The 10,928-nt window shown below is 40.2% G+C and overlaps 1 protein-coding gene across 1 annotated transcript; it reads left to right on the top strand.

Annotated features, from left to right (window-relative positions):
- The first annotated feature begins 13 nt into the window (after positions 1–13).
- Positions 14–10,896, top strand: fuca2 (alpha-L-fucosidase 2). Its single transcript, XM_008399024.3, has 7 exons — positions 14–351; positions 7,553–7,737; positions 7,916–8,255; positions 8,327–8,537; positions 9,294–9,484; positions 10,175–10,283; positions 10,459–10,896. The coding sequence occupies exons 1-7, from the start codon at positions 161–163 to the stop codon at positions 10,594–10,596; spliced, it is 1,365 nt and encodes a 454-aa protein (XP_008397246.1). The 5' UTR covers positions 14–160; the 3' UTR covers positions 10,597–10,896.
- The last annotated feature ends 32 nt before the right edge of the window (positions 10,897–10,928 follow it).

Raw genomic sequence — 10,928 nt, 5'->3', positions numbered from 1 at the left:
AAAATCAAACGCATCCCAGTAGTTTGAGGAAGAAGTGTTTTTATTTTAACCGTAGTTTCTAAGTACTTAGAGCATCATGTGATAGTTCCCCGTGGTTTCCCAGCTTTACATTGCCGTCCAACCTGCCCGACCGGTTCATTTTGCTAGACCTCGCTGTAAAATGGGAGCTTTAACGGTGGCTTGTCTCCTGGTTTGGACCCTGACCATTGACTTCACCAGGGCCAAATACGAACCGACCTGGGAGTCCATCGACTCCAGACCCCTGCCAGAGTGGTTCGACCAGGCTAAGTTCGGCATCTTCATACACTGGGGGGTGTTTTCTGTGCCGAGCTTCGGCAGCGAGTGGTTCTGGTGAGCTATTCCTCTTGCTCAAGCACAATTTTGACTTTACAGAGAGCCAGGAAGTTCTGTTGATGTTGGTACTTAGGATGAGCATGAATAGGTGTGACTGCATGGGCGTAGAAGAGACCCTCAGGGTGTGGTGCCTGGCCCATTGGAGATGACGCCTGAAATTATAAATCAGTGAAAATGGCTATCTTCTAGAGCAGTGTTTTTCAACCATTTTTGAGTCAAGGTACACTGTTTTAATTGAAAAAATCCCAAGGCACGCCACCAACTAAAAATGGAAATAAAGATACTCTGTAGCTGCCTATATATAGTCATTCTTATCAAAGTCTCTTGAATAGGAATCAAACACAAAAATGCATTTTTATCACATTTTACATTTCTTATTTCAAATTGCACTTAACACATCCACTTCAAAAATACACCTGTACAGCCACAACACTGTGGTGTTAAATTTAAAGAAGTTGTAGAAAACTTCAAAGTGTTTTACAAACTAATCCACAAGCATCTTATAGCCAGAATACAGAAAATAATTATTATTCTGAAAGAAGCAATAATATTTGGGAAACATTTCACTTCATATTCACTGTTACAATATGAAGAGTTGCATGTACAAAATGTCAATATCTGTATATTTTACCCACCTAGTGTGAAACCTGTGCATGTTTGGATGAAAACAGATCTGATTTCCTGGCAGAAATTGAAGAAAGACAAAGTTCTTCCTCAACATCTCTGTGTCTCTGGTTTTAGTTTTTATAGTTACCAGACTAGAGAAGCTCAATTTCACAGAGATATGTTATGGGAAATGGACTCATGCTCTTTCCAACTACTGCTGAGCTTCACTGTCTTTTCCATCACTGTCATCCATCACCTGTAACATTCGTGCATCACCAATTTTCGTTTTAATGTAAAATGCTCTGTACCTACTGCCATCTAGTGGTAAGAACATTACATGATTACGCCGCTAGTCACTGCTACAGCAGACACTTGAAGATGGCATTATTTGCAGACAATTCAGTTTCAAAAAATCTTTTAAAACCAATTACCGTATTTTTCGGGCTATAGAGCGCACCATACTAGCACCTTCAATTAAATAAAATAAAATAAAAACTGGAAGCTGCTCTCGGTTTTCCATTAGGACCCAGCAGAGGGCAGCGTTCTAATAAATCTGCTGGACGCAGCCCTCCGTCTCCAAAGCCGAACCATGGTTTCGTTCACACCGAGCTTAAATGCAGCGGCTCTATTTCCCTCCTGTAGTGCCAGATCGACAACCCTCAACTTAAAAGCTGCATGATATGAGTTTGAAAACATTTCTCTGTCGTGCCTGCTGCTAGCATGTGCTTGTTCTAAATGAAAATTAGCCGTTCTTCTTTGATTTACTATTTTGACTTCTAATGATTCACGTCCTGCTAGAGAGCCCCCTGGTGGTTGAAGAAAAACCCACAGAAAAGCCACAGCGGGCTACAATCCGCATGGTTCAAAGTTTAGGAAAAAAGTAGCAGCTTATAGTCCGTAAAATACGGTACCGTAGTGAAATTGAATAATTTCCACGGCACACCTGACGATCACTCACGGCACACTAGTGTGCCGCGGAACAGTGGTTGAAAAACACTGTTCTAGAGTACTTTAATTGTCTAAAACTTCATCACAGCAGAGCAGGAAAATTGTCTTTACTTGACCATTCTTTGTCGCTTTATTTGTGATTGCAATACTTGCAAAGTGCATTTAATAATGTGATTTACAGTTTCAGCAATTTCTGAGGTGTACACCCAGAAATTCACATATTTTTCCTTCCTGTTAAAGTGACCAGGGGCTTATTGCTAAACTACGGAAGCGCATTGCTATCACGCAGGAAAAAAAAAATTCGAGTGCTATCACGTTATAACGTGATACGTATCTTGTTAAAACGTGATACATATCACGTTATAACGTGATACTATCTTGTTAAAACGTGATACATATCTTGTTAAAACGTGATAGTTATCTTGTTAAAACGTGATATGTATCTTGTTAAAACGTGATAAGTATCTTGTTAAAACGTGATACGTATCTTGTTAAAACGTGATATGTATCTTGTTATAACGTGATACTATCTTGTTAAAACGTGATACATATCTTGTTAAAACGTGATATGTATCTTGTTAAAACGTGATATGTATCTTGTTAAAACGTGATACGTATCTTGTATAAACGTGATAATTTTATGTCCAGGAAGTGGCGATATTATGCTAGGCTTTTACAGTGGCTAACATGAATTGGTCAGGTTTCCCTTCATGTTTGGTCTACACGGATATGGATGCTGTGGTTAAAACCATTAACAGCTACTCTGAGCAGGATCCTACACAGAACGGGGCTGCACAGAAGGAAACGTCAATTCGGTTCTCTAGCTGTGGCGGCGTTCCTGACTGTCTGGATCGAAGCTGGAGTTGGCTTTCGATTGTAGCTTCTGATTCGGGAAATGGCTAAAGAGCGATTAGAACGGAGTCTCAGATGTATTTGCTGAACATTTTCTGTTCAGATTTATTTTTTTTAACAGTACACTTGCTGAACAACAGCAACAGCTGTTCGTAACCAAGCAACCGAAATCAACAGAAGGCTAGATAGTGGCAAAAGACAAAACTAGATCCTGTTAAGCATTCTTCAAAATAAAAGACTTCCTCTCAAGTTAAAATGCATCCCTGTAAGCCACAACAGCCAAACAGAAAGGCAGGTGCTCTAGGACAAAAAAATGAAAGAAAACAGAAAGCTAAAATAATAGCAAATATTGTAAATGTGATAGTTCATTTATAATGCATTCCAGATACAAAAGTTTTTAAATCTCTCATGTTTGAAGTTTCACAATTCAGATAAAGGTTTCACAAATCACAAACTAGGTTTGAAATATTCTGCCATTGGCGTAGAATAATCTACTCCAGATTTGAAGTGTCGATGTATGTTTGTTTTTAAAGCATATCAGGTGATTTCTTAACACTTGCATGTTAAATCTAATTCCATGATTAGTTACTTATTTACAGGGCTGCACAGTGGTGTAGTTGGTATAGCTGATGTCTTGCAGCAAGAAGGTTCTGGGTTCAATTCCTGGCACGGGTCTTTCTGTATGGAGTTTGCATGTTCTCCCTGTGCATGCGTGGGTTTTTCTCCCACAGTCCAAAAACATGACTGTCAGGTTAAATGGCCTCTCCAAATTGTCCCTAGGTGTGTGTGTGTGTGTGTGTGTATGTATCTCTTTGTTGCCCTGCGACAGACTGGCGACCTGTCCAGGGTGTACCTCGTCTCTCGCCCAGAATGTCAGCTGGAGATAGGCACCAACACCCCTCCCGAGCCCACTAACATACAAGGGTGTAAAGAAAATGGACGGAGTTACTTAATTACAGTCATATGTTAAGTATAATTTAAATGCTTATTATTATTTACTGAATGTAACTTGATTGTACATAATTACAAAAAGGTGATGTGAAAAATAATTAAATTCAAAGCTTTATTTATGATTTATTTTGACAAAAGGGAAGAGAGAGGAAGTCTTTTATTTTGAAGTATGCTTAACAGGATCTAATTTTTTGTCTTTTGCCACTATCTAGCCTTCTGTTTATTTTGGTTGCTTGGTTACGAACAGCCGTTGCCGTTATGCACCTATTGTACTGTTCAATAAAAATGTTTTACAGAAAATGTTCAGCAAATACATCTGAGCCTCCGTTCTAATCGCTCTTTAGCCATTTCCCGAATCAGAAGCTACAAACGGAAGCCAACTTCAGCTTCGATCCAGACAGTCAGGAACGCCGCCACAGCTAGAGAACCAAACTGACGTTTCCTTCTGTGCAGCCCCGTTCTGTGTAGGGTCCTGCTCAGAGTAGCTATTAATGGTTTTAACCACAGCATCCATATCCGTGTAGACCAAACATGAAGGGAAACCTGACCAATTCATGTCAGCCACTGTACCAGCCTAGCATAATACCGCCACTTCCTGGACATAGAATTATCACGTTTTAACAAGATACGTATCACGTTTTAACAAGATACGTATCACGTTTTAACAAGATAAATATCACGTTTTAACAAGATACATATCACGTTTTAACAAGATACGTAACACGTTTTAACAAGATACATATCACGTTTTAACAAGATACTTATCACGTTTTAACAAGATACATATCACGTTTTAACAAGATAACTATCACGTTTTAACAAGATATGTATCACGTTTTAACAAGATAGTATCACGTTATAACGTGATATGTATCACGTTTTAACAAGATACGTATCACGTTATAACGTGATAGCGCTCGAATTTTTTTTTTCCTGCGTGATAGCAATGCGCTTCCGTACTAAACTGTTGGTCCATAGGTTATTAATTTTATCAAGGAGATTTGATATGCAAAACCCAGAAAGGCCCAGATGCAACTCATGCAACCCCACACCATCAGTGATGCAGCTTCTGAACAGAGCGTTGATAACAACTTGGGTTATCCTTGTCCTCTCTGGTCCGGATGACATGGCGTCCCAGTGTTCCATAGAGAATTTCAAATCGTGGCTCATCTGACCACAGAACAGTCGTCTATTTTGCCTCACTCCATTTTAAATGACTCCTGGCCCAGTGCAAACTTGTGGAGCTTAGAAATGGCTTCCTCTTTGCACTGTAGAGTTTCAGCTGGCAGCGGCGGATGGCACGATGGAATGTGTTCACTGACGATGCTTTCTGGAAGTATTCCTGAGATCATTTTGTTATTTCCTTGACAGTGGCATTCCTGTTTGAGGTGCAGTGACGTTTAAGGGCCCAGAGATCACGAGCATCCAGTAGAGTTTTACGGCTTGACCATTACACACAGCGATTATTCCAAATTCTCTGAATCTTTTGATGATGTTATGCACGGTTGATGATGATAACTTAAAAGTTTTTGCTATTTTACGCTGGGTAACACTAGTGATGGGCTATCTGAATCCCGGCTTCGAGGCTTGTACCGAGTAATAGGGGGGCGTGTCCGATGAAGCCCCGCTTCGAGGCTTGTGTCGTTTTGCTGAAAACCACGTGACTGGCAACAAACGACGCCTTGCATTGCATGGGTCACGTGACTGCTTCATTTTGCGGGTCGGTTTTCAAAATAAAAGCGCGATGAGCCGCGCTGCATCATGGGTTGTTGTCCTTTTGGTCTCGCATCAGAGGAGAATATTTGTCTTCAGTGGCCAAAATAAAATGAACGTTGACCGACATATTTGATGTGTATTGATGATGGCACTCATCAAAATGTAATGTCTGTTACCGGTTTTCTCAATTGTAGATTGTTTTTTTTATGACTTTATATTTTTTGTGATTTTATGAACTGCATTGTTGCTGAAATGTGCTACAGAAGTAAACTTGATTAATTGTCTGAAATGGAGCCAGTAAGAGGAAAATCTCTGACATCTGTGAATTCTTTAACCCTCCACCTCCCAATTTCTCACCTTCTGCAACGTTCCACTATTATTTGTAGTTTGATTAGCAAAGATATATCAGTCTTGCCCAGCAGAAACAGATTTAATGGTGTTGCAGAACTAAAATTCAGCCAAATATAAGGGATCAGAGCCAATTATAAATTCAAGAAAAAGTGAATGCCCCAACAGGCACTGCACTCCCAAGACACTAAAACATCAAATGTCTTTATTGTAGGTTTATAAACCACTGACGTTCAACATAAACCAGGATTAGATTGGCTACAAATCATTTTAATAGTTAAAACATATGACAATTAAATATGGTTTCATTGATTCTCCTGTTACTAAATATGAGTTTGATGAAAACTTTGTGACAATATTGCATTTAATAATTTTTGGAAGTATGATCCAACTGAGTGACCAGGCTGTTAGTTTCACCAGCAGATGTCACTAGTGAGTGATGAATGAAGCATAGAGTAATGAACCTTTTTGCAAAGCAAAAGACTGGAAAGCTTCATTGCTTCATTTGCCCATCACTAGGTAACACCATTCTGGTATTGCTGCACTATCTTTCTGCGCAACAATGGTGGAATTGGTGATCCTCTTACCATCTTGGCTTCAGAGAGACACTGACCCTCTAAGAAGCTCTTTTTATACCCAATCATGTTGTCAATTGACCTAATTAGTGTTAATTGGTCTTCCAGCTGTTTGTTATATGTTCAATTTCCTTTTTCCAGCCACTTATTGCTACTTGTCCCAACTTTTTTGGGATTTGTAGACACTGTGAAATTTTGAATCAACATATTTTTCCTTTAAAATGTTACATTTACTCAGATTAAACTTTTGATCTGCCATCTATGTTCTATTACGAATAAAATCTTGACATTTGCCATCTCCACATCATTGCATTCAGTTTTTATTTACAATTTGTTTAGTGTCCGGTTGGAATCCGGTTTGTAAGCTACATGTATCATATTGCTATCCTTAGCAATTCCTTTGGTTTTGATATAATAGTAATTTGCTTAAACTATCTCCAGATAACATGATTCCACATCCAACATTTTTGGCCAAGACTTGACCTGTAGCTGACTGACTGACACAAATCATATCTGTATGTATTTTTTTTCATGTGAGAACAAGGCCACTTTCAAGTGTGGTCCTAATTCAAAAACGTATCTATTGCTTTTTTGAATACGAGGGATCAAATTAAATTTTTTCCCATATGTCATTGAAGCAGGACAGATCAACTGTTTTCAGTCGGATGAGTTAGAAAGTTGATAAGTTCAAATGTAAACAACGGACAAAATATACCAATTGTAGGTTTTAACAGTATACAAGCTGTTGAATGCTGTTATTTAATTTATAATCTCTACATCGATAGAAATTATTTTTAGCAGCTTTCTGTGTTTCAGAAATAAACAGTTGTTTGTAGAAGTGTTAAAAATAACTTCAAATCCCAAAGCGACCCTCTTCTGATGTCGAACCAAGACAAACCTCCGACTTGTAACTTTTCGTTCTCGTCATTGATCAGGGCTAAGCTAACTTGATTTCTATACGCATCTCCAGAGAATAACTATAAAATCAGAAAACCTGGTTTGACATAAGAGAAAGCATCGCAAAACGTTATGGCTGAGTGTCTAAAACCTTCTTTAGTCCATGATTTCAACGTCTTTCAGTGCCTCCAGCTCATTAATACTCCACAGCTGTTTCTTGTATGTAATTCTTTAATTCGTAAGGCTATCAGGACTTTATTGTTTCTCACTACCTGTGATATTTCAGATGTGTATTTGTTTTCCAGGTATTATTGGCAGCAAAAATACCCGGAGTATGTCGATTTCATGAAGAAAAACTATCCTCCGGACTTCCAGTACCAAGACTTTGCACCGCAGTTTACAGCTGAGTTCTTCGATGCCAAAGAGTGGACGGACATCTTTGCTGCATCGGGGGCAAAGTACATTGTGTTGACCACGAAACACCATGAAGGTAAGCAAGCTAAAACTACCAGTAGGATGTCAAAGTTGATTTTCTGTTCAAGGAATTTCAAACTCGTACGTTTTGGAGTTTGAGAAAATTAACTTTCTGACCCTTTTGCTGATTGTGTTGATGTCATGAACTGTACTTTTTTTTTTTTTTTTTTTTGCTGGTGAATTTTTTTTTTCAGGATTTACACTTTGGGGCTCCAAAAACTCCTGGAACTGGAACGCAGTGGACGTGGGACCAAAGCGAGACCTGGTGGATGAAGTGGCGAGTGCCGTGCGCGCCCAGGGCGGCCTTCGTTTGGGGCTGTACCATTCCCTGTTTGAGTGGTTCAACCCACTCTTTAAGCAAGACGCCGCCAACGTCTTCACTACAAACTACTTCCCCTCCACTAAAACTCTCCCCGAGCTTTACGACCTTGTTTTGAAGTACAAACCAGAGGTTCTGTGGTCCGACGGAGATGGAGATGCTCCCGACAAGTACTGGAACAGCACAGGCTTCCTGGCTTGGCTCTACAACGACAGGTAGGCTTACGATCGAGGAAACTTTCAGCCGTCTTCATCGCTGGATGTAATGTGATGTATTTGTCTGACAGTCCGGTAAAAGAAACCGTTGTGACGAACGATCGCTGGGGCTACGGATGCATCTGCAAACACGGTGGATATTATACCTGTACTGACCGCTACCAGCCAGGACATCTGCTCAAGCACAAATGGGAAAACTGCATGACCATCGACTCCAAGTCCTGGGGCTACAGACGCAACGCTCCGCTCAGTGACTACATCGGCATCGAGGAGCTCGTGGCGGTGAGAAACCCAAAACTTTCTTTACCTGGGGCGAGCAAACCCAAGTTACTTCACTAAACGATGAACTTCTGCTGCTGCAGTCTTTCACTTATACAACCTAAAACCAGTGTTCGTGAAGAGCTGGTAGCATTATCTAGCTATGTTGGCTACATTGAAGTTATAAAATAACAATTATCACAACTTAAATGAGGAACCTGATCAGATCATCTAATGTTTACTTAGGATCAACTCAACTGGTATATGTCTTAATCTTAGAGAGAAGCAGAAAACAGCAGAAGAGAATCGGAAGGTTTTCGTCTCGGTTTTCTTTGCGGTCACATATAAAAACGGAAAGAGCGCCTTATTTTGGGTCGGATAGCTTTTTGTTGCAGAACAGACATTGTTTTCTCTCCCTTGGCTGCATGAATGGTTGGTGTTTTTTTTTTTTTGTCTGCACCTTGGAGACTCGCCCAGGTTGCTGGATGTGTTGGTGGTTTAGAAGGACATTCAGTGAAGGAGTGAAGAAAAAAACAAAACAAACTTTTTCAGGAACTTTTCCTGGAAAAGTTTGAAAACCCACCTTGAAAATGCTTGAAAAGTGTTTTTAAATTTTACTGTGTGAAAAGTGTAGGAACCCCCGAGTCTCTTCATCATATAATAATTAGAATAAAAGATTCCCTCCAGCTGTTTTAAGTTACGATATTTCTTCACTCTCGCTTTTTTTCATTGCCCACCTCTAGTCAAATTTCTTACTCCCATTGCTTCCTGTGCCGTCAGACCCTGGTGGAGACCGTGTCCTGTGGAGGGAACCTGCTGATGAACGTGGGGCCGACGCGCGACGGCACAATCGCCCCGATCTTCGAGGAGCGCCTCAGGCAGATGGGCCAGTGGCTGAAGGTGAACGGCGAGGCCATCTACAACACGACGGCGTGGCGGGCTCAGAAGGAGAACGTCACCAAAAACGTCTGGTGGGCGTCTGAAGCTGCAACTAACATTTACTGTAGTTGTCGGGTATTCTGTTCTGACGATGAATCAAGTGACCGGATAAAAAAAAATCAACACCATCAACAGATTTTTTTTTTTTTTGTTTAACCACCAGGTTATTTTATGCAGTATTAGACATGCATAAGACAATTCAAATAAGCGAATTATTAAGTTACTTTTTTTAAACAAGGAAACATTTCTGCTGTTGTTGGGTTTTTTGATTAATTATATGATAGCAAAAGATGGATTAAAGGGAGTTTTTTTTTTCCACAGAATTGTAACTGGGTGAAGCTAAAACTAATCCACTTGAGGAGTTTTGGGTAGTTGAACAAATATTTTAAAAGCAAAACATATAAATATTGAGCTTTGACTTGATTACTGCTCTGAGGTTGTTGTTCTTTCAGCACATACCATGTTGTGGAGCGTGTGGCTAAACAGTCACTAAACAAGTTGACGATCACGCCATTAATCACGATTAATCTGATTAATTGTTTCAGCCCTAATGTGAACAGAGCGCCTCCTCTGCCCGGGAAGCCTCTCAGACAGAGACAAATGCTTCGCAGTGATTGGATCGTGGCTCGTTTGGGACTTTAACTGATTGAATTCAAAGAAAGAATTGATTTGAGAAAACTTGAATATACATGTTTTTAAAAGCAGAACTCCATCTTCCGCAGGTACACGTCCAAACCTCAGGAAAAGGCCATCTTTGCCTTCTTACTGGAGTGGCCGGATGACGGATCGGTGATCCTGAATGAACCCGTGGTTACCGAGAAACAGACGCAGGTAAAAAACTTAAAAAAAAATAGAATTACGAATGCGTTGAAATATAAAAAGAAACGTAGTTACTGAAAAATTTCAGGTTACTTTTAAACGATTTAGAACCTGCACAGAACCGTTAACGCTCTTTGTTAATGTGCACGGTGGTTTATCAACTTTCTCCGTCTCTGGCCTTAAAAAGGTGGAGCTGGTGGGTCACGGCCCTCTGCAGTGGACGGCTCTGCAGCCCAGCGGCCTGCAGGTGCTTCTGCCTCCGCTGTCCTTCAGCAAGATGCCGTGCCAGTGGGCCTGGACTCTGAAGCTGACCGGAGCCTCTTGAAGGAAAACCACTTCACTCCAGCAGGAAGTGGCAGCGCTGCCGGCCAGAAGAGACTCTCTGCTCTGCTGCTTGAATGACTTGCCTTAAATCTGTTTTTTACGTACTGTATATTTTCAACAAAAAAAATTCAGCTCTGAAGATCAGCCAGGCTGGATTTTTTGTGATTTGCACTTTTAAATTTGGAGATGTATATATTTTAATCTCATGCAGAAAGTCGAGTTTTATCAGCACTGATTGTTACAGATTTCTGCACTTAAAAAATTTTCTGAACTATTTAATAAAATCTTCTATTATATTTTTTTCTGGGTCATGTTCTGGTCAATCCCCTTTTT

This window comes from Poecilia reticulata, chromosome 22, assembly GCF_904066995.2.
Source record: "Poecilia reticulata chromosome 22, P_reticulata-male-v2, whole genome shotgun sequence".
Lineage (NCBI taxonomy): Eukaryota > Metazoa > Chordata > Actinopteri > Cyprinodontiformes > Poeciliidae > Poecilia > Poecilia reticulata.
The sequence above is the reverse complement of the archived record's forward strand: the minus strand, read 5'-3'. Positions and strand labels throughout refer to the sequence as shown.

Excerpts from the sequence above, each read along its gene's own strand:
- fuca2 (XM_008399024.3), top strand. The coding sequence starts at position 161 with ATGGGAGCTTTAACGGTGGCTTGTCTCCTGGTTTGGACCCTGACCATT. Across the intron at positions 352-7,552 it reads TTCGGCAGCGAGTGGTTCTG|GTATTATTGGCAGCAAAAAT; the intron begins GTGAGCTATTCC and ends TTTGTTTTCCAG. Across the intron at positions 10,284-10,458 it reads TTACCGAGAAACAGACGCAG|GTGGAGCTGGTGGGTCACGG; the intron begins GTAAAAAACTTA and ends GGCCTTAAAAAG.